At 30.9% G+C, this 24,244-nt stretch overlaps 1 protein-coding gene and 1 long non-coding RNA gene across 7 annotated transcripts; one reads left to right on the top strand and one right to left on the bottom strand.

The window, feature by feature from the left end:
- Positions 1-4: 4 nt before the first annotated feature.
- LOC106692859 (ankyrin-1) lies at positions 5-9,812 on the bottom strand. 6 transcript variants are annotated; one of them, XM_014439072.2, is made up of 3 exons: positions 9,741-9,812; positions 5,588-6,047; positions 5-2,142 (listed from the first exon to the last, which is right to left on the bottom strand). In XM_014439072.2, exons 2-3 carry the CDS (start codon positions 6,032-6,034, stop codon positions 262-264), a joined length of 2,328 nt encoding a protein of 775 aa, XP_014294558.1. In that variant the 5' UTR covers positions 6,035-6,047; positions 9,741-9,812; the 3' UTR covers positions 5-261. The 6 variants fall into 6 exon arrangements, with proteins under 6 accessions (XP_014294558.1, XP_024214299.1, XP_014294557.1 ...); XM_024358531.2 differs by having other exon boundaries at positions 5,588-6,043; positions 9,683-9,789; XM_014439071.2 differs by having other exon boundaries at positions 9,683-9,787.
- Positions 8,859-22,796, top strand: LOC106692860 (uncharacterized). The gene is made up of 3 exons (XR_001345005.3): positions 8,859-8,938; positions 12,881-13,094; positions 22,322-22,796. It is a non-coding gene; the product is annotated as an uncharacterized lncRNA (long non-coding RNA).
- The last annotated feature ends 1,448 nt before the right edge of the window (positions 22,797-24,244 follow it).

Genomic DNA, 24,244 nt, shown 5'->3' with positions numbered 1-24,244 from the left:
GTAATAAAATTTGATAAACTTATTTATTTATAATACCTGACCAGGACATTGTTTTGTTTTTTTTAACTCACTTAAAAATGCCATGGTGGAAACAGCGTAGAGCTTAAATTATTATCAACATGTATAGAGCTTGCAATAAAATATATTATACCATATAAAATGTTCAAGGTTTCTTAGAAAACAATTATTTCTCCGTTGGAAGCATAAAGGAAAACAAAACAGTATAGGAATTGTTACATAAGACTTACAAACTTTTGGCAATCACTGAACCCCGCCCCTGGACCTCAGGTAATCTGCTACAACTATGCGGTTGTTAAGGTTAGCCCAGAATAAGGCAGTCTGTCCATTCTTTGTCCTATCATTAAGCGTAGCGCTGCGGTCAATGAGCAGCTGCACAGCGGCCAAGTCGCCCCGACCAGATGCTGCCATTAACGGTGTGTAGCCGTTGACCGCCTTAGCAACTGGGTCTGCCCCGCAATCTAACAGCGCTTTCATCTCTGAAGTGTATCCCCTCTCTGCTGCAAAATGTAAGGGAGTGAAGTGGTTCTTATCCTTCGCATCCACCGTAGCTCTGCCACCAAGTAATGCTTTCACCACTGCAGTGTGGCCATACTTAGCTGCAACATGTAAGCCAGTAGTTTCGTATTGATCTTTGACATCCACCGTCGACCCAGCTTCAAGCAGCATTGTAACTACTGTAGTGTGCCCATACCTTGCTGCATAATGTAAGGCAGTCCTCTGGTCCTGACCTTTCCTGTCAACAAACGCCCCGGCTTTAAGCAGAACTCTCACAACCTCGGTGTGGCCATACCTTGCTGCACGGTGTAAGGCAGTGCACTGGTACTGATCTCTTATATCCACTGTGGCTCCATAATGAAGTAGTGCTTTCACCGTTGCAATATGTCCATTCCTTGCTGCACGGTGTAAGGAAGTGCTCTGGTATTGATCTTTCATATCCACCACCGCTCCGCCATCAAGCAACGCTGTGACCACTGGAGTGTGTCCTTCTTGTGCTGCTAAATGTAAGGCAGTGTTCTGGTCCTGACTTTTCATATCCACAGCTGCTCCGGCCTCGAGCAGGATAGTCACAACCTCGGCGTGTCCAGCACGGGCTGACCGATGTAATATTCCATCTCCATTTCGGTCCCTCATTGTCAGATCAACTCTTTCCACTAATAGCTGCAAAACAGCTGGCTTATTATTTACAGCTGCAGCAATAGCTGGTGTGTCACCATTATTGTCTTTGTCATCCACACTGGCTCCAGCGAATAGCAAAGTGCTAACCAATCCAATGCAGCCGCCTTCAACGGCATGGTGAAGAGGGGTCCGACCTTCTTTGTCCTTCGACTTAGTATCGGCGCCGTTTAATAATAACGAGGATACGACGTCCGCCTTCGCATTTCTCGCGGCGATCATCAAAGGAGTATTATTTCTGTTATCCGGTGTGTCCACATCCACACCCATTCCAAGTAGTAGTCTAACGACTGAAGGATTACAAGCAACATGTAATGGTGTGCAGCCATTTTCATTTTTTATGTTCGCTGTTAGTTTTTTAGTTTTGAGTATTTTCAGAATTTCAACATTTCCTGAACGAGCTATGGAGTGGAATATGGAGTCACCATCTTTTAACCTGACATTTGATAAAGTATTGAAATCTGCTCCATTCTCCAGCAACATCTTTACACCACGATTGTTACCAGATTTAACGGCTTGAACTAATGGCGTTTCACCGAGATCATTCTTTTCATCTACAAACATTCCTCTATTTAATAGGGCCTCTAGTGCTGCGTTGTGGGCTCCGGCTGCAGCAATGTGGAGGTACGTATTTCCTCTAGACGAACGCTTGTCAAATTTAGCACCAGCCATTAACAGAGCCTTAACTGATGATGCACAGTTATTTCTCACTGCTTCCTCCAGTGGAGTGACATTCCTGGAGCTCACGACTTCCAGGTTGGCCTTCAGAAATACAAGAGCACCTATGGAATCACAGTTGCCGGCTCTTGCAGCCAAATGCAGTAAGCTGTCACCCGACTGAGTCAATCTACCTATATCAGCACCCTCATTCACTAGATCAAAAATATCTCTAGGACTGTTCTTAGCAACTGCATTTTGAAGTTCAATCGCCAAATGGCAGCGTCCTTCCTGAAACAGAAATAAATATAAGCAATATTGAATATAACTGGTCTTGTATTTAAGCGGCTACCAAAGCAAAATTATCTTAAACAGCATCACAGTTTGCAAGTAAGCAACACCGTTTTTATTTGTTTCTTTGGTTTAAAGTCCTTTTTGTACTTTAATTAGGCAATGGAGGACAAGTTATCCTACAATCCCTTTTTTCTTCAATTTTCTCATATTTTACATCTTCGATTTTGAGAACCATTAAAATCGTGCACTCCAGCTCAACATGGCTTATTTTTTCTGTATTTCTTCGACATTCAAAAAAATATCATATGAGCGGAAGTCGACAGATTATTTATACAAATTTAGTTTCAAAAGGTAATTTATTTATTTATTGATTAGGTTGATTTTATATATTTAAATAATAAATATTCGGTTTTAATAATATGAATTTTTTTTTAGTTTCTTGGTAAGATATCTTGTGAAGTTCACCTTTTTATTATATATAAACCTTTTTTAATAAAAATGATTTAAAATAAAAAATTTGTTTTAATAAAATAAAAATTAAAAATGTTTACCAACAAAACACATATAATTTGGTCTAAACAAATTCTACATGTCCAGAGAGCCCCACTATGCATCGCCTATTTACGTACATGATTTCAGTAAGGAGTATTTTAAATTGTGGTATGTATAGATTGACTTTATAAAAAAACAACAAAATTATTAATGAAAATCCTACTTGATCAATTGATAAAAACCTTAATTAATTAATCAAAAACCTAATAGTTCGAATAAGGTTCGATTCTATGACAAATGGAACAACGGCTAATTGAGCAAGGGTTCCGTTAATAGTTTTATTCGGTTGAAAATCGTTTTTAGTTGGCTGATATTTGGTAGTAAAAATTTCGTAAGAACATTCTGATCCCATTAATTGCAAGTGTGGAGTTCCCACATGCGCGGTATTATCTCCAAGTATTGTTTTATATTTTTACTGGAAAAATGGTTGGTATGAAGTATTCGGATGCCGATGATGTTGCCGTCACAATTAGTAGCTCAAATGCCAGAAAGGCAAAACTATTGCAGAATGCCCACCAGAAAATAGTGGAAAACTAAAAAAATAAATATAGTGTCCAGTGAACATCAAACTATAGGATTAGTTTTCTCGTTTCAAAAAAGGGAAGAAGAAATTTCTCTAAACTTTAAAATCAATCAGTATAACAATAAATTACTCAAACATGCCCTCTTTCAATGTTTATACCCACCCACATTGACCGACCTCTGAACTTTTCAATGCACATTGGAAAAAAAATCAAAGCAATTAGTTTGAAATTATATAAACAACATTATATGCTATTTGCCACAAACTTACCGCAGCATTTAAAAATGTTAATTTAGAGAACTAAACTACAACTAATCTTGTATGGCTTCCCAGTGTTTTCTCCACCAGTGGGTATCAATTAATCCAAAGTGGAATATTAGGGAAATAATAGAAGAGATGTTGACAAAAAGACTCAATAAAAATATCATGGGGCATTGAAATTCCCAAAAATCAAGACTTTCCCAACTGTAGGTGGTAATACATTTTATAACTCCATGAAAAACATCAGTAATAACTCCTTCAGTCGGCTCACTGAGACTCATGTTAAAACTAATTTTTGGATTAAATTTCAAATTCAGTTTTAGTGTGTTAGATTGATTAATACAAAAAGAACGTAAACCCCATCACCTAGTTATTAATTAGAACCTATGAGTAATAAACACAATAGATATTAAAATTTATAAAAAATAAGAATCTACAGAAATACTATTAACAGAAAAATAATAAGGATATTGAAAAACAAAAAAAAAGATTTTAAGGCTTGGTTTGTAAGAAAAAAAATTAAAAAGGAAACACAACTTCGAAATTGTGCAGAAGAAATACTAAGATGCAAGAAAAATCTTTCTTATGAAACTATAAATTAAGTAAATACTCCAAATCAACCTGAGAATTTCTAAAATCTATTATTTTTTTATTGCGGAGGTCTATCTAGGCACATCTCGTAGGTTGGCGTAGTTCTTTCCTTAACATAAATGTCATAAGTCTCGAAGAATTAACAATGGACTAATAACAAATGGACTTTAAAAAAAAAAAGATTATTTTTTGTAAAAATAATAAAAGACTAAATAATAAAATTGTTCATAATAAAAGACTGGCAGCATTATTAGGTGTTTATATTGTCAGTAGGCTTTAAGGCCAGTTTTCCAATCACCTTGCGGAGGCCTCTCACCTCCAGTTAATTACAGTTCCAACAGAACAAACATCTCAACCAACAGTTAAATATTCATTTTTCACCTTCTAATACCCACGATAGAAAAAGCTAATATTTATGTTGAATTATGATCGTCACTAGGTGCTATTTTAGTTATGAATTATAATTTCGGTTTCACTGGGGTCAGAAGACAAAAAATATCTCTTAATAGTTCTGTTGAATTATATATTTTAAGGTGTCCAGATATATCTTATAAGAAATATTTAAAGGAAGAACTTATACCAAGTAGTTATATAGTTATGGCAGAGCATGATACTGAGTTAAAAGATAATAATTTATTGTACACTCTTCAGGTTGATTTTGAATATTTCTTATATTATGTTTAAAATAAAAATATTCTTTTGTATGTAAAATTATATATTTACTTTAAGTGTTTCTTCTTTGAAGTTGGTTTTTATTTATTTATTTTTTTTTAAATTGAAATTGATAGATTTATTTATTGATAGATATTACAATCTGCCACACAGTTGTGGACAATAGATAATAGTGATGAATGCTCTCATACATACTAACATAAAAAATAAATTAAATAAATTTTAAAAAAAACTCTTAAAATATATACAAACAAAAGAATAAACATAATCAAACTATCTGTATGAAAAATAAATAAATAAAATAACACAATGATAAAATAATATATACAATATTTACACAATCGACCTGAGGATCCCTGAGCCCACTCTATCCCCCACGTGTGAGGGGTAGAGCAGAGCTCAAAAGATCCCAGCGCATCCCTCTCGCCGCATCACTGGTAATGAGCCAGTGGAGGCTGGGTTTTTATTTAGCATTTTTCAAGGTTTTCGTCAATCGTTTTGAAATATGTTTTTCTAAAAATGTTTATATTTTTACTTATTGTATCCTGACTGTGTGCTCTGAAGCTAGGAAAATACCTGTTTTATTTATTCAAATAGATTTGGAAACACATACTGTAAATCAAACCGTTATAATCTTAGAAAGTGATCAGTTGTTTGTTGAAGTGCTCCGCTCCCTATCTTTAATAATTTTTATAAGATCCTTGGTGATAACTTTTGGTAAAAGAATCGGAACAAATTGATGACCTTTTTGAATTCGATTGAAAAGTACGTTTTTTGATTACGTAGTAATAGTTATGTGAAATAACAATTCGAAAACAAATATTAAATAATTGCAAGAGGTACCTCTGATAAGGTCCTAAGCTGAACACTGGTGATCCCGTATTTGTTGGCAAGGGCTGTCATAATCCCCATTACATGAGAAGACATCTTCAAGATACCTTCCGCCACCAGCTCGGAAAGGAAATTCATTGCCTTCTCAATGTCAGACCGAGGGAAAGCGAACTCTTCTAATAGCCATACTCTGAGGTGTCTTAAGCGCAACTTCTCGACGTTGTGGCATATGTCAACTAGTAGTAAACATGCCGTGACATCCTTGGCCACCGACGATTTGAGGAGCGCCAACAGGAGACATTGTGGGCTGCTCAGCTCCATATCAGCGATAGAAACAGGTTTGTAGATGTTGGCATCCGCACCGTAGGCGGCCCCCGACAGCAGCTTACCGAAGGGGATATGGTGGCACAAGGATGCGACCCTCTTCAAGCACTGCTGGTCCCTATCGTCAGGTGTCATCTTATCAAACTGCCTTAAACAAATTCACAATAGCTTAAGATGATAGGAAGAAACAAAAACTAAAATTAATTACTTTTTCTAATATTTCATATCCAAAAAATCACTTCTATCCAACTGGCTAATATTGGCCAAAAACTACAACACTAATATAGTAAAACAGTAACTTCGTTACAAATCAATTGATCATTTTTATGCTGGATCATTCACGTTACACATTCATATTGCTCTTATTGGTATTACAGAGGGGATAGAAAACAGCTTAAAGAGTCATCAAAACACAAGATAGTAAAGTTTGAAGATACGCCACTTTGGCTTGGGTTGACGATCGTAAATATTAAGGTCTATGAAACCAACTGATGGGCAATGGCCGAAATTAAATAATGTGGAGTAGAATTTTCCTATTTGTGATACCCATCTGTTCCATTAAATTTCTAAGCGAAGAGAACTTGCAGTGGCTAATACTGTTTTATATGCTGTAATGTTTATTCAAATGCGGCTACTTACTCTAAAGAAGACGTTCTATTTGAAACGGTTCCTGCTTACAATATTTTCAGCAAACTAAATCATTTGATCGTCCGAGGGACCAATAATTTATAATCGAAGTGAAAACTCTTACTATCAAGTACGCTTTTAAGATTAGATTCAAAGTAAATATCCACAATATTGGACTGCATCACTGTATATTTTAAAAACATTACAAATAATTACATAATGGTCTATTATTTGAATTTTGACTTTTTTTTTTTTATCCTAACATTAAATAATAAAAAATAAAATATGTGTTGTCCTTTGACTGTGGGAGTTAAGGCCTGCGTCACAGATAGGGTACCACTGATTTTAAAGTAACTAACTAAACTCTGCAACCATAAATATTAAATAGAATGTGATATGAGTTTCATATTTTCTAACATTAAACTTTATTGAATGGAGGCACGAACTAAGAAATTTTGTATTTGCCATTGACACTACCACCATTTTCTCCTAAATTTCGCTTCTTTCAATTATTATAGGTCTCAGACTCCTAAGTTGTCCAGGCAATTATTGAAACAAGTTCCCTATTTTATTTATTTTCTAGTAATCCTCGCCAGAGACCTCGTCAAAGCTACCTGGATCGCTGGGATCGTTTCAAATTGCTTCTCTTTCAGGAGAAGTGATTCGGAGTAACAAAAAGAAGTAGTTAGTGTTGCCACATTGAACTTGGACAAAACTTCGGCGGCAGCTAGCGACGTTTGCTCTAACACTTTGCCATGGTGTAGAAACCTTTGTACTTCGAGCAGACTCGGCGGACTTCATAAATCTCATGTACTCAATCCTGATGGACCCCTGCACTGCAAAGCGGGGAGAAACGTTGATTACCAATAAATAGTTAATCTTTACTATTTTATGTCTTTATTGGCCATCCCAATCCCCGGATTATCGTCCTACTATGGGAAGGTTTTAATTTTTGGGAAGGTTTTAATTTTTGTGAATGAAGTTTTTTCTCATGCTGAATTTCGCTATAATCAATGTATCTTAAAAATTGAGGCATTTATTTATTCAAGTGCCATCATAATGACTGCTATTTAAAACTTGACAACTTAAAAGTTGACCCATGATACCCTAATTATGATGACGGATTATTGTGGAAAATAGAATTATCAAAAGATAATATACTTTATATGAGTTTGAGTTTTTGTACTGTTTTGGAACAAAATTAGCGATTTACTCGGGAAAAGTCACAATATAAAATTAGATTATCTGTGAGAACTTTTTATTTCAAATATCTCTTTCTATTGTAAATTCCTAAGTTAATTTCTCTGGAGAAAAACTGGATGAGGTTACTAAGTTGACTTTACTTCCATTCACCTTAACTAAAACCAACCAAAACTCTTGAAACAATGAAACTTGAACACTAGTAGCAACAGTACTGGCCTATAAAATTGATAGTGAAAATGTTTGTGGTATGTTGAACAATTTTTTTCTGATCTGTTATACAGATCTTAAAAATATTTTTCAATTCATAAATTTTTTTCTTCACAGTTGGTAAAACAATAAGTTGATAATACAACATTCTGCATGCTTTTTGAAGATAACTGCACTGCAGTTTTAAAAATATCTTAATGCCTGAATCTCCTGTTCAGAATATCAGGAGAAAAAGGAGTTTACAATTTATTTTTATATATTCAGGTAAGTTTAATGTTTTAAAAAAATTAATATTATGAGGAAAACAATCTTAGTAGATTGAGAGGTTTCTTATCACCACAGTTTTTGATATAACAACTGTAGTGTTTTTATGTCAACAGTGATAGGAAAATATGAATCGAAGTAACAAAAAAAAAGTTACTTTCAATTCTAAAATAATTTTAAGTTAAAAAATGGTCTGGTATTTTTCAATTTATCAGTTTTTCACGCATTTCTCTCTGAGGTACTTTTACTCTCTATACTAATAATCTCTGTGGTAACTTTCCTTTCTTACCATTTAGTTTCATTTTCAACGAATATTTAATGGGGACAGCGGTATTTTTAAACAAAACCTCCTTCATCATACAGGTAGGTAATCCTCCTCAATCTGTTACAAAAATGGTCAAACTTTTTTCTTTTAAATTTAAAATAAAATTAAACATTCTGAAGCTCTTAAGGTAATAGTTCAGCATTAAGATGAAATTTTTCTTATCTCATGCATTAAATGTTTGCCTAATGTAATGTACCTCTTTCAGGGTCAATGTAGAGAGTTTCAAAAGTGCTATGAACATGCCATCTCTAGCTTCTAAAGATCCTTTGTTTTGTTTTTTTTTAAGGAAAAAAAAAACAGTTTATAAGAAGCAAGAATTAGTGGTCTTATAAAGTTTAAAATATTTTGAGAAAAATTCATTGAAAAGAAATCTCTTGATACCAAGGAATTTTCCTATAAACATATCAATCTAAGTGAGTTATATCATAACTTAAATCATATCCAAATGAGTGAGTCTTGTCCATTCATTATAATGTATAGTTCTTTCTTAAACACTAATCATAATTTAATACTAACATTAATCCTTAAAAAATATTAATTTATTAAAAAAATCTATGAAATCAGACCTGAAAATTCGTGTGAAGCCAAAATTTAAAAATTACAATAAATGATACTAGATACCTTGTTTTACAATCTAGTGTCGTAATTAATAAAACAACAATTTTAATCTAAATTTTTGTTATTTTCATATATGTACTAGTGTGATTTTCATGTTTTTCTGTTCTTTCATACTTTTCACACCATTTGTTATCATTTTTTTCTTGCAATACTCTTTTTATTTTAATTTAAGTAAGGTTGTTGTACTGTCTATAGCCTAGAAGTGGGATTGAAATTCATGTAAAACTAAAATAAAGTATCAAAAATAAAATAATATCAGTCATTAGTGTACTTCACTACTAAACTCTCCCCAGATGATCTCAAATTAATCCTCAGTGAACTACCAACAAATTTTACTTTTTATAAAAAAATATATGAATACTTTTTCTTAAGTAATTTTAATTTATAATAGATATAATTTTGTAAATTTATTTATGCTCCCCAATTTACAGTTAGGTATTTGTACAATTATCCTGCATTTAACTATAGGTGTTAGAAGTCTGATTACTTTAGTGTTTAGATTTATTATAGATTTATAACAGTAGAATTATATCACTTACCATCAGAAACAGCGGAGTAGAAACTTAACTTTAGAAAACAATAATTATTTGTATATACCTCCAGTCCTAAATGCGATTGAGAGGAGGTCGTACTGACCAGCCTTGGAATAGGTCACATAAGGCTTACTCACTCCTATCTTATCTAAAAAAAAAAGCTTCTGAGATGTCAATATTGTAACAACAATTTGGTCATTATCTATATCTTCCAGGAATGCCCATATTTCACGTCACACCTCAATAGATTAGAACTAAACCCGGATATTTAAAAAAAACCTTAGAGATAATGATAAAACAATAAAATTAGTATTTCAGTTTTTAAAATCAAAAGTTTTAGTGGTACAAATATAACATCTTTACTGATAAAAAATAATAATAAAACAAATGTAAGCAAAATGAAATATAAAATAAATGGCGTTGATGACCAGTGATGTTTTATACTTTTAAACAAAAACAAACTGACAAGAAGCGGCAAAACCATTCCGGATCTAGATTAAAAAAGAATGCTGGAATATAATGTGGCATGCCATTTTTAAATTATTTACAAATAGTATGAACGCAATAAATTCCTTATTAAGAATCCCATAGAGAACAGAATACAGCTTTGTGTTATAACTGGTAATAAAAAAAGTTTGGATCTGATTGAAATTGGTGTAACAACAAATTACAATGCCAGATGATAATTGAAGAAAACGGTGAAATCCAATAAAAACAATTATATCTGGGTTGTTTCATTTAGTATGGTAAGAGACATAAAAAAAAAAAAAAAAAATGCAGAAATATGATTTATTGATTGGGTGAATTTGAAAATCAGTTTATGGATGGGATGTATATAAATAAAACAGTTGTTTCAAATAATTTATTTCATTCACTAAAAATAACACTGAATATGGAAATACTGATATTTTAATTTAAGCTCAGTCAATAAACACATGTATTTTTTTAAAGGTTCTGGTATAGTATTCAATTGTAATCTGCTATTTCATAATATTGCTGATAATGAAATTTTAAAGTAATATCTTAATTGAAAATAAGATTAACATATAAATATGTTTCCATCAAAAACAATATAATACTAAGTGGAACATTGTGATTATAAAATATTAGTGAAATACACTTTATAGCTAAAAATCAATGCAAATTAAAAGAGAATTAATTGAGATCAACTTAAAAAAAATTATCAAATATGGCCTTTTAGAGCTCACAAAAATAATTTACCTTCTAAAAATATCATGTAAATTTTTTGGTGTAGTGTTTTAAACCATTAAGTTCACTTTTATGTTACATCAATTGAAAAAAAATGTTCACAACATTTAGATTTAGTAAATAAAGAATTTTTTTTAGCTACTTAACAAAAAGAAATATATTTTAACTGCCTCTTGGTAAAATCTAGTTCAATGATAAGATGGTAATGAAAAATGCTTTAAATTTTATCATTTTTTTTTCTTAATGAAATTAAAATACTGGTTTGCCAATCAATATTGGTATTCAGAATTCATTTTATTTCATTAAAATTGTATTAACTGTTTAAGGTTGTGACTAAAATATAAACAAAAATAAGGTTTATATATATTTTTTAATAAATAGTAATTTATAATTATTAATAATAATATTTACACACTCTTGCATTCTGAATGACTGACTAGCTTCGATTAATCTTAAGTAGTACTCTTGTGATTATCATTACTATTCATGGAAGTTTTTTTAAATCAGAACTATAGAAAAGGATGTAAACATATATTAGAAGATCCAATAATACTTTAAGGTACTGATAAAATTATAACAAATTATTCCAAAGATTTCTCTAGGGTATATGAAATTTTTGAAAGAGTCAACGATGTCTTAAAATAATACAACTTGGAAGGGCACTTCAAGCTCAGGCTTTTCCTTAAATATTTTACAATATCCATGATGAGGAATGTGAATGGTTGGAAAAGTTTAGATACAGCTACCCAGGTCTTCTAAACATATTATTTGGTTTTAGTAGTTATATCATTCCATTTATGGTAAGCCTAGTGCCCACACTGTGATTCCCTTGTTGTGGACCAAATATTTTACTGGTTGCTACTGGTACCTCCTGATTCTATAGCGCCGACAGCGTCTGTTCCTGTCAAATTTCCTGAAGCGAAGGCAGTGGTTTTGAGGGATAAACCTCATTTCAGCCATAATCTGAAATCAATATCAGCGTTACACTTCTCAACATCAGATTTTTAAAATAGTAAAATAAAATTCTTATAAATGAGGTGTAATATTTTTTGACATTTTTATGGCCATGAAAAAGATATCATATACTAAAATGTAGAAGAATTGGTTTTTCAATATTTTGAAAAAAGTTTTGTAGAATATAAATGAATTATTCAGGATTTTACAACATTCTTTAATGATAGTGTTTTGATAGTTTTTATTATTTTAATACACTTTATTCATACTATGTTGTATCATTGATTGACAAATTTTGCAAAACCAGCTTAACTTAATGCGAGGTACCCAGGCTCCACAAAGTGGTTACTTTTGTTTTGGGGGAGGGGTGACCCTGAATTGAACTGAGGTAGCTATGTTGACTTCATCATCCCGTTTTGAGACCATCCATATATCTGTTGGTTAAGAAAAAGTATTTTCTTACCAACTAGTATTCCCAGTATCTTTCATGGTTTATAGTGTTACAAGTTTTTTTTTTCTTCTTGTTGTAGCTATTGTTTTTATCTATTTTACTGATATTAAAGCCCCTCTAATTTGTTTGAAAATTGTAGCACATGTTTTGATATATTCATAAAATATATAATAAAGCAGGAATGTCCTATAAAAAAATAATAAAACAGTGTAATTAAAGTGATTGTGAAGATGTTCTTGATTTTGTTTATGCAGACGTTGGATTATTTCAAAAAAATATTACAATCATGTTATTATTAGTATTGGAAAATCTCCTACACTGTTTTCCTATCATATTTATAGTTTAACAATATAATTGCTACAGAAAAACATTAAAACCTAATTTGATGTAAATTTAACATATTGAAATTTTTAATTGGTTAAATGAATTATCTGTTCTTGGTGAGTATAAAAAAAATTAAAATTATAATGTTCCTTGTTCTATAAAGCCAATCAGAATAAATTACTATTTTTGTACACTAGTTGTAACATTAACTAATTTAATTTTTCTTACAGTTCCATTCATTTTGTAATAAAATTTTAATTTTTCAGCATTTACTTAGAATATTCAAAAAGAATATTGCACTGAAAAATTACATTAAAATCAATCAGACTAATTTCCTTTGGGCTGGTGATCAATTCTAATTGCCCTGATGTGTGATTGGAAATGACAGGTGATCAGGCACATAATGGCCACTTAGGCAAATCCATCGATTGTCCAGTCATCATATATGACTAATGTTCTTTATGATAATGTCACTTTCAGGTATTTTATGAAATATACAGCTTCCAAGTTAAATATTTCAGCTAACTACTTGATATTAAATTAATATTATTTTTAATAATTCATATCAACAAACCTTTCTCATAATGCCCTGAAATATAAATACAGACCATTGGTTTGAAAATTGATGTAAGATCAAATTAAAAATTAAAATTTACTAATTTTATCATATTATTAATGATGGATTATGATTCATAACTAAAATGTAGTACACATGAATATAATATTTGACCATTTCAATAAGCTTTTTTTTAATGCAACAAAACTTAATATAATGTAACAATATTTATTCCTTAAAAATCATTAATTTAAAAGTTTTATAATGTGATTATTTATATTATTTTATGCTCTGACTATATAAATAGGTTTTAAAAAATTGTCCTTTACTAAGTGTGTTGTGTATTTGAAGTTGGGCTGCACACATTTTAATTTATTTTTTTGGAGAATGGTCAATAATAGCCCCAGTAAAAAAGGTCTATCGAATCAATATTACATTTATTTTAACTAGAAGAATGTTTTTTTTATATATTATTTTGTAAATTTTAAGTACCAATCATATATCTCCAAACTTAATATTAATAATAATAAAATTATTAGTTAAATTAAAACAATGACTTCAAATTATTATTGGACTTGATTATAATTATGATAAAATATATCTACACATTTATGATTAGAAATATAAAGAAAAAATATTTTTCATGATCACTAAAATAAAAAAAAATCCATCTAATGGAATATTTAGAAATTTTTATTAAATTACAATGATAATTAACTACCTTAGTCCAGGAAACTAATATAAAAAAATATAACTAATTGTTATTTTAAAATTAAAAATAATTAATGAATACAATAAAGTTATTTTAATTTTAAATCATGCTAATTTATTTTTTCAAATATTTCTTATTTCTTAAAATTAAATTAAGAAATAAATTTCCCCTTAGCCAATGTATCATATGTAAGAGTGTCCCAATATGGATTTCTAAAACATATGAGGTAGTTTTATGTTCTCTACCTCTATCTCTAAAGTTATTCATGCAGTTTGAAGAGTGATAACATTATTTCAGGAAGACTGGCAATGAGGGCCAAAAGCCATTAAGTGCTTGCATATCATTAACAGACTAATAGTTAGTTCCATTTCCAGTTCTATTCAAACGAACTTTACCTTTCAAACTCTATATCAATTCATGTCTGTTTCACATTCGTGCCTCTCAATTATCAAATAGTTAACAATAGTGACCATTAATTTCAAATAGTTTTTTTTATAGACTTTCTGAAAGAATTTATGAAAATAAGGCCCAAATGAATAGGTTGAAAAGTGTTTTGTAAAAATTGTAAAATTTTGACAATTTCGCTTTATACAAGGAGGTGAGAAGCAAAGGGGTACAAGAGATAATTTTGTGAATAATTTGTTTACTGCCTACCTTTTATACTATGTGCCTGAACCAAATTTACCAAATATAATCTATTGCTAAAATTGTGAATTTACCAAACATATCAACAGTTTTACAAACCAATACTTACAGTTTAATTTATAATTTCTGTCAATACTGAAGTCAAAATTACTTCTCTTGCCCACATATATGTACTGTATAGCCCCTGTTTCTGGTCCATTTCTAAGTTATATATACTCATTAATTCCATCAGTGAATTTTAATGACTTTGAGATAGTTTTTGTCACAAAAAAATATTAAAGTGAGAAGAGCTAAGAAACAGTAGATGCTGATAAAGTAGGCAAGATATTCTCTAAATATCAGTTAGTTTAACTAGAAGAATCTTAAAATTAATAAGTCAAATTAATATTAAAATTTGGTACACTAAAATTGTTTGCAATACCAGACTCTTACGATTTCATAAGTATTTTAAATTAGAACATTTGTTTTGTTACATAAAAAATGATGTTAGCATTAAAATTGATGGCTAGTTGAAGATAAAGCATTGTAGTTAGCAAACATTATAACTAGTTAAAAGTTTTCTTTTGTAAGTTACCATGTTTTAATATCAAGTATCTCGAACATTAAATACATCTTGTTTCCTTTTCATGTATTTATTTATCGCATTTACTGTTTTTTAAAAATGTATTCAACTAATCAGAAAATAGAAAACATATCCTGATTTCCACCAAAGTCAAGTTATATTGACAATTAGCTAAATATTCATAAACTATATATTTAATCATAATTAATTAAATTATCTTATTGAAGAAGATGATCGGGGGGGTGTGAGCAAAGAAACAACATAAATAAACAAAATAATATTTATTTATGCCGACGTTTCGACCTGATTTTCAGGTCTTCATCAGAGCTACAAAAACAAAAAGACAACTACCATCATTTAGGGAGAAAAAAGTTGATTAATAACCATGGACGAAGACAGTAGCTTTTTATTTTTATAGCCCTGATGTAGACCTGAAAATCAGGTCGAAACGTCAGCATAAATAAATATTTTTTTGTTTATTTATGTTGTTTCCTTGCTGACCACACCTCCCGATCATCTTCTCCAGTCAGTAATCTATGGTCAACTATCTACACCTCATTATAAATTATCTTATGAAATATATTTTTAATAGCTATTATAAAATTGAGAATGTTTTCAAATTTCTTTTAGTACATATTTATTACTTTAGAACATAACATTATTATCAAATAATACTTTCATCTCGATCTCATTAATTTTTTTTAGTTTTTAATAATAGACTGAAGAATTCAGTTTTACCATGAATAGTAAAGCAAAATTCTTATAATTAACATGTTGATTGAAAATTATGATTACAATACTAATTTTTTGTTTTAATATGGTTCTTGTTTGATTCATTTGTTTCACAGGTCACCTTAATCTGTATATTTTTTGTTGGTAGTATGTTAACTAATAAAATAAAAATTAAATTTTTAAAACTTGTATTACTGCATGATAAGAAAGAGTACTCACATCCCGAGGACTGGCCTCTGCTTGAGATGATAACAAGGCCAGGACAATTCCCAAGAAAAAAAGGATTGTTAGGGGTCTCATGGCCCATGTGGTGAGTTGCCGGTGGTGCAGTGCAGTCTGAACCAAATGGACTACCATCGGCTCCCACCTAGTTCTTTATCAATGGCCTCCCACCCCTCAGTTCCTCCCCCTTTTAGGAGGCTAGTGATTCATGTATTTTACTCTCCCACATGTTTGACCTCATGCCAGTCATTAATATTTTCTATTGATATGCCTAAAAGCTTGACAATTTGATTCACATAAAGAATCATGATAAATATTTTTAAAACTCGTAACTAATGCAATTTATAAACAGTGAAATAAATTCAAATTATAAAAGGATTAAACATAATATTAACTTTTATTTTAAAATATCCCAGTCCTTCATTTGGAATGTAGTGTAATATAAATGAATATGATAAATAATATGAACATGATAAACATATAATAAAGTGATATTTTTTTAAATAAAGTTTTTCCTATTAGTTGATTATGGCAATTTAATTTAAAAGTAGAAGAAGCTAGAAAGTTTTGTTTTTTTAACTTTTTATAACATTATTTTGTTAGTTAAAATTATTATAACCATTAATAATTTTTGAAGCAGATTTTCTTGTAACTTTTCTAGTCATTTAGATTCTTATTTTAGTGTTTCTAAATAGTTATTGCACAATATTTCAGTAATTCCTTGATAATACCTAAAGTAAAAAAAAAAAAAAATTAAAAACTTCCTTTTTCATCGTTGGTAAGCAATTCCCATGGCTATCTTGAGTAAGAGTAATTGAGAGTAAAAAGAAGCAGAACAGAGGATTATATAATTTAAGTGAAATAAATTAAAAGCCCCAGAAAAGGTTCTGTTTTGTAAATATCCTTGTAGAATAATATAACTGACTGCAAATGTGATGGTTGATGATACTGTATTTGACTTGTATAGATGTCAGATTCGAAAAAAAAAATGAACTGTATTATGCAAAAGGTATTTATAATGAAAAAATATAATTTATAAAATTTCAGTTTAAGGAGTTAGCTGGAAAATAGTGCAGTTGGTCTGACTGTAAATAATAAATTTAAAAAAACTTTGATGTTAATGAAAATCTTCTTATATCGGACATTTATTTGTTGATGGCAATCAATAAATTAAAATTAAAAATTGGTTGATGCATAAGTTTTGAGCATGCTGAATAATTATACTTATTTAATTGGAGTTATTATTATTTGGGCAGCATTGCAAAACAATGAAAGTGATTCTGTATTAATTAATAAATATATACCAGTAAATTAATGGAAACGAAAGTAACGTAAGACAAAAGCACAATAAATTATTAATCGAGAAACTCAATGTATAATTAATAACTGATCAAACTTTCATATTATTAAAAAAATATAAATATTCGTAAAACTGATATTTTACTTTGAGAAAGAATTAACCGGTTATTTCAGTACCAACTGACGTGAATAACTGCCTGAGAGAAGAGACTGCTTTTGTGGAAACCGCGCTGATAGTGACACCGATTCTTATCAAGTGACCACTGCCACCTACACACTCTTCTCTCAAATGTCTCTTTGTTAATACTCAAAGACCACTTGACAACAATTAAGTTGTCCTCTTCTGAATATGACCGTATCAACTGTATGAGGCCATGGTGATATTTGCATCTGATAAAAATGTTGAGAACTTCACAAATATTTTAGAAAGAGGGTTGATAATATTGACCTATAGGTTTCTACAACCAAGAACCTCCTAAAATTTATTTTTCTATTGGGGTATTTATTATTGATTTAAGAAGCAGAAAATTAATGCGCCGGTTTAACAACGGTTTTATCAGTCGTAATTACCCGCTCAGTTATATTTTATTTTTTTCTCAGTAGTCATTTTGGAAGGGTAAACTTCACCCGCCGTGAATGAATGTTTTTGCATCTATTTCAAATTGATAATAGAAAAGGACCTAACAGAGTTCTAAGCTACATTCAAATTTACTGAATTTGTCAGTAGCAGAGGTATGTGTGATATAGGGGGGTGTCCGTCAGGAGCGAATGTATCGAAAAGACCTTGTCCTCGAAAAGAATTTGTCCGAACTGAACGTGTTTTCAGAATGTACACGGTCATGCACACCGCCCCGCTCCTCCCAAAAAGGTCACCGACTCATTTTGTCACTTGTGTTTGCCTTTGCCAGTTTATCATTATCTCTCAGTTACAACAATGAAATTAAGTCGCCTACTCCCTTAACATTTATCTCAAATTCTTTTTCTAAACCACAACATGTAGGGAAAGGTTAATCAACCTCTGATTGATTTTATGATTACTTACCGATTTCGACTAATTAATATTATTTTTGAATTATAATGTATGTATGTAATTGCAATTACGTACTTAAGTATCTGTTCGATTTATTGGTACCAAGACAAAAAAACTTGAGCAGTCTTGGGACTGGCCCACAAAAGTGAAAGTTCTGGAAATGAAATGAAAGCTTAAAGCAGAAAATATTAGTTCTATATTATGTAGAAAAGAACATTAATTTCCTAAGCCAATTCCGAAGCTCACTCAATCGGACGCGCACGGCCGGGATTGTTATACTCATGTAAGTTCCTATATTCTTATTATAATATAAAAAATTTTCTATTACATTGACCAGCGTTGCTCCTCTCCCCCACCAGTTCCGTTTCATCTTGCGTCACGAAATCAATTTAATCCTATGGTCCTAGGTAGTTAATGCAACAATTATTCAAGAATAGACTACTGATTTGGTTTTTAATTACTGAAATACCTACCTACTCCTCTGTTATTATGTAGGCAGTTCAATACTACTTTGGTTGTAAGAATAAATAAATAAGTTCATGAAAAAATATATAAATAAAAATAATAATATTAATATAACACAGGGCTTCCGAAGTGAAAACCAATTCGTAAACCTCCTCAAAGAATACCAATTCATTGAGCCTACTGCTCGTAGAATCAATGTGATTTGAGGAAACGGACACCATCACTGAGTAAGTGGACGTAATAAACGTATGAACGTGTTCAAAAGACTTTATCTGCGAATGGAGGGATCGTTTGGAATTCGAAACCGGCAAGTGACCTAGTCTTACAAGCTTCTAGTGTAATACGATTTATCGGTTCTTCATTTAGTTAGAGGATGTTGTCGAAGGGTTCATGTGGAATAGAGGAAGGGGTAATCCGGGGCTTGTTAAAACTATAAATTCGTCTGTAATGTATGACATTCATTTATGCAGCAGCGTGGTCTCTCCCCACTTCGGAATAAATAAATTCGCCACAATGCTTCCTTGCACACAGCGGACCTTCCTTTTCCTAATCCCTTCCTTAAGATACCTCCGGACAAAACAAGGATTCATTGTAAATAAAATCTGTATGTATATATATATATATATATATTCATATGTATTATACAATGATTCTAGTAAATAAAGTTAAAATAAAAATGGAGAGTCAGAAAAAAAAGACATTGATTTAGTTTGTCTAAATTGCGACGCCTTGGACGGTCATTCATCAAATCTTTCCCCTGACTTCATAGTTCAGCTTCCGTTGCTGCGTGAAGGAATTACTTTGATGGATTGGTCCCACTGCGGGGAGAGAGGGGGTCGTTTTTCAATTTCATAAACCCCTTTTATAAAATTAGTTAAAATTATTTGGACAAATTTATAGTGAGATTATAATTTTATAAAATTTACAAATTAGCTTAAAATAATAAAATTTACTAATAGTACTTGGCACTAGAAATATGGACGTAGAAAAATATGCATACTTAAGCGCGAAATGGGACCAGCTAGATGGCAATCCACACGATTCCTGAAAATTTAATCAAAATCATATAAGCCCCGATTATACTCGAACACAAACTTGACAGATAGACCAACAATCAGACAAGGGACCTCGGAGCACATATCTTTCCAAAACGACTCGTTTACATTTGGAACACATTTAGAAGCAACTTGGAATTACTGTAAAAATCAGTAAGTATAATGTTATCATATATCATCCATATCATGATCCATATCATCCATCATATAAAAGTATCAATGTTATCATATATCATCCATTTAATTTAAATGTGTACCTCTACAAACCATGAAGGGTGAGGGGTTCAGTACTTTGTAAGGAAGTACTGTTACTAAACCAACGGTTGTGCAAGGAGGTGATTTGGCCAGTATCACGCTCGACCCAGATTTTTACCCAATTAAGGGTACCCAATTTATAAGGCTGGGTGGATCCAGGAGAGCTCCAGAACTCACAGGGTTGACTCACTGCTACAGTGTAACAGAATAACATTTTCTGCTCAGCCGGACTCGAACTCTGGGTCCTTGGAATTTCTAGCACCTTGCCTTACAACAGTGCCACCGCGCTCCCCTGTTATTATTCATCCTTTTGTATAACATGCAAACAAGTGTTTCTTCCTTTGTATGACCACTTGAATTTTAAAAACGGGACATCTGGCTCGCTCCAAGCTCGAAATCAGTCTAGATATGGCCTAGAATAAATTTTAGCAACTACTTTTTCTCACCCATGTGGCAATCTACTTTTCAGAGTACGCCTATATTTCAACAATGACCCATCCCATTTTACTTTATCAAGTAAATAGAAAACAAAATGGGGATTAGTTCATTATTCAATCTTTTTAATGCAGCGTGACTCCGCTAATTGGATGGAGGATTCCCTTTTTAATTAAGAAAAACGTTTTTAACAAAATTGACGAAATTAATTATATATGTTTGTAAGAGACGCAAGGAGCTAACCTAAATTGGTAAATAAATATTGTTGTTCAAGGTAATGTAGTTTATGAAATTAATTCTGCAATTATATTTATTACCATCTATTTATTGTTGCATTGTTATAATTGTATGTTATAAATGTTTAGGAAAATATTTTCACTCAAGTACTTAAATTATTAAATTGGGGCTCAGATTACGATGTAATTCTTCTCCTTTCCATGTGAACAATCCAAGATTGGCTTTGGCCTCCTGAAAAATTCGACCTCATTCTTCTCTATTCAGAGCTCTTCTCCAGTAAATCACTCCCATCTTCCAGGTTCTTTAGCCATGTTTTTTCAGGGGCGTCCTCTCTTTCTTTTTTTAAAGGGAAGTTTCTCTAGTGACTTTCTTTGCTATTCTTTTGTTCGACAACCTTTCAGCATATCCTAGCTATCTAATTCCCCTGGACTTGATAAATCGAAAATTATCTTCTTGTCTATTTAGATCGTCTAATTCTTTATTATTCCTTATGTATCAGGTATTGGACCAAAAATGCGTCCTTCATCTTCTTCATCATTATCATCTGCTCAAAAACTAAAAGAGCTTGTTGGTCAGTATTTTTATTTGTCCATGTTTTAGCACTATAACAAACCAAGAGCCTAATTATTGATTTATGTGTAAGTAATTTAGTGTGCTTAGAGATCAAAGTCAACTTTTTCAAATTTACAAATCCATTGTAGGCTTTATTTCCACTCATTATTCTTTCCTTGATATCATCACAGATTTAACTTCTGTGCCGAGATATAAAGGAATTATACGGATCTGTGTATTTGGCGAATATATATTTTTTTCTGTTAAGTCCATTTGTCATTTAAGTTAAGTCAATTGTTGATTCGTCACCAAAAGAAAAAACTTAAACAATCTCTGAGTTCTGGTTGTAGGACACCTAGGAAGAAAAATTAATAAATTAGTGTACTGTTTAGGCTAATTCGGGATAATTACTTACAATTAGTAATATCTTTTTCTAAGAAAAATTATTTCTTTCTTTTCTAGTGTATAGTTTTGAAGTCAGTAAATTGAAATGGATAGAATAAAATTGCCAAATAAATGGAATAAGATTGTCAAACGGAATAAAATTAGTGAAGATTATTGGTTAAAAGGAAACGGTAGAAAAAAATTATGTTCTTATATCGTATTGTAATATTCTCTATTTGAGTAAATAGTATATTTTTATGTAGAAAGGGATTTTTAATATGTTTTTATTTTATGTATTGTTTCAATATTGTTCATTTGCTTTGTTGTAAACCAAAAAGAAAACTAACGAATTTTGTTCAGTCAAATATGGAGTGGAAAAGATCGTTATTAAAAACAAAGAAGATGGCGGTGCGTGTCTGGCCAAAAGTTTCTTGAATCGCGGCCATGTTGAGTAGATTAAAATATTTTAAAAACTTTATTTTAACTTCCCATCATAATTGAAATTACAATACATTTAAGAAAAAATAGAAGTTAAGAATAAGTTTTTAACAAAATTATTCATATAGGAAATCATAAGAAAAAACTCAAAACGTAATGGATGTTTAGAATAATGGATGTTGAGAAGGAACACCTACAGAAGGGGAAGGAAGAGAGCTTGGTTTTTGGAATCATTTCTTATTCAGGGGTGGGCAGAGAATGATGTTTCCTGGATGCAGGTCATCATCATCTTTTGTCCAGCTCAAGAGTAGACATCTTGAAAAAGAAGAGATCAAAGAGTCACCCAAGAAGAATAAGAGACTCTTGGTTTGGATTGCCTGATGAGAGGATGTAGGTACCTGAAAGCAGAGGTTAGTGGAAGCCATTGTTATACAGTTAGACATAGCATTTTGGGAAAAAAGACATCAAGCCCATCAATTATCAAAAGAAGATTATGTAATTAATTAGTTTTGTTTCTAACTAGAATTTAATACATGTACAATAGCTATTAATTTAGTTTAAGTGTTGTTAGTTGAAAAGTGTCGATTCTGATTGCCTAGAAACCCTGAGATTAAGAGTCTATATATAATAAAATAAAAATTCTCATAACTATTTAATATTTAAAATTTTTATTTAATCCTGTCTTCAAAACTATACTTTAGATATGAGAATAAATAAAAAAATATCAATTTTCCTTTTTATTTATTTCAAATAAATCTTGAATATTACAGTATTAATGATATAAGTGGTATATATATGTCCGATCATGGATTGATTGGTATACTGAATTTTATAGCAACCCAAAGTATTTGGGGAGTATGGGAGCTATTTATTTAAAGCATTTCTCTTCTCACTTTTTGCTTAAAGTAGAATTATTTAAAATAAATTGTGCATGGCACCATAGAATGAAACAATGAGGATGATCAATTTATAAATAACTAAAAATTTATGCTATCTTTATAAGAATACTAAGGCTTTCTAAAATTTGTATTCTTAATCTTTCACTTTCTCTTGAGTCATGACATATGTCATTCCTAGACTCATATTCAAGGAATAATCTTGTCTCATAATCTTGGAACTTATTCACCGTCACAGTTCAATTTAATCTAGTTCCTACTGTGTTCCTCTAGTTTCTCATATCATAACCTTGTTCTAAGTAATTCATCCCACGCTCTTAAACACACTCTTCATTATACCATTAAGTGACAAATTACTGGAGTTTCCTAGTACTACCTTATTTAGTATGCATGTTCTAGTCTATATAATCTTTTAAAGTTTTCCATTACTTTATTAGTGAAAGTATGTTAGTAAGTATATAAGGTTTGTGAATGTGATCTGAAATATACTTGTGAAACTTTTAATATTTTGATAAAATTGTACTAAAACCTAAGAAACGAATAAACATGTCAATATTCACGTTTTTCTACTGTGGTATCATAGTATTTTTTTCTATTATTCCCAATTTAAACTTGAATTGATCATTATTCAATAAACAATAAATGTGGTTTTAAAAGTTGGGAGTAATTTGAGCTTTCATATCAACATGAGTGGGTATATATGGATATGTCATCTATAATTCACTTATATCATAAAATATTTTTTTATTTTACTATGTTTTTGAAGTATAATTCTTATTATGTGTTTAGTATTTTTTATAGACCATTTTTTTTTTAAATTTCTATAATTCAAACCAACTATAGGACAATGAAGACATTTCTTTTTTTGTAGCTTTAAATGAAAACAAACAGGGCACTAGTATCAACAAATTTTCAAAGATTTTTAAGATTAAAATTTCTAAATATTATTGGAAGATTTAAAAAAAAAAAAACCTTAGTTTTTTAAACAGCAGTAAATAACTAAACATACAACAGTTGTCCAATTCAGGCATTACCAGGACAGAAAAAACAAGATCATATAAATGATCAAGAGCATATCTCATATTAGCAGCTTTGTAAAAACTCCAAATAGACGTAGTGTTTATATCACTCCAGAACAATTCAACACATTACACC

This window comes from Halyomorpha halys, unplaced genomic scaffold (assembly GCF_000696795.3).
Source record: "Halyomorpha halys isolate HHAL.00 unplaced genomic scaffold, Hhal_1.1 Scaffold74.1, whole genome shotgun sequence".
Classification (NCBI taxonomy): domain Eukaryota; kingdom Metazoa; phylum Arthropoda; class Insecta; order Hemiptera; family Pentatomidae; genus Halyomorpha; species Halyomorpha halys.
Note: the sequence above shows the minus strand (reverse complement) of the source record. Positions and strands in the feature narration are given on the sequence as shown.

What these genes read in the sequence shown, in the direction of transcription:
- LOC106692859 (XM_024358531.2), bottom strand. An exon ending in AGCTTAGGACCTTATCAGAG is followed by an intron (nt 2,143 to 5,587) that starts GTACCTCTTGCA and finishes TTTCTGTTTCAG; the next exon opens with GAAGGACGCTGCCATTTGGC.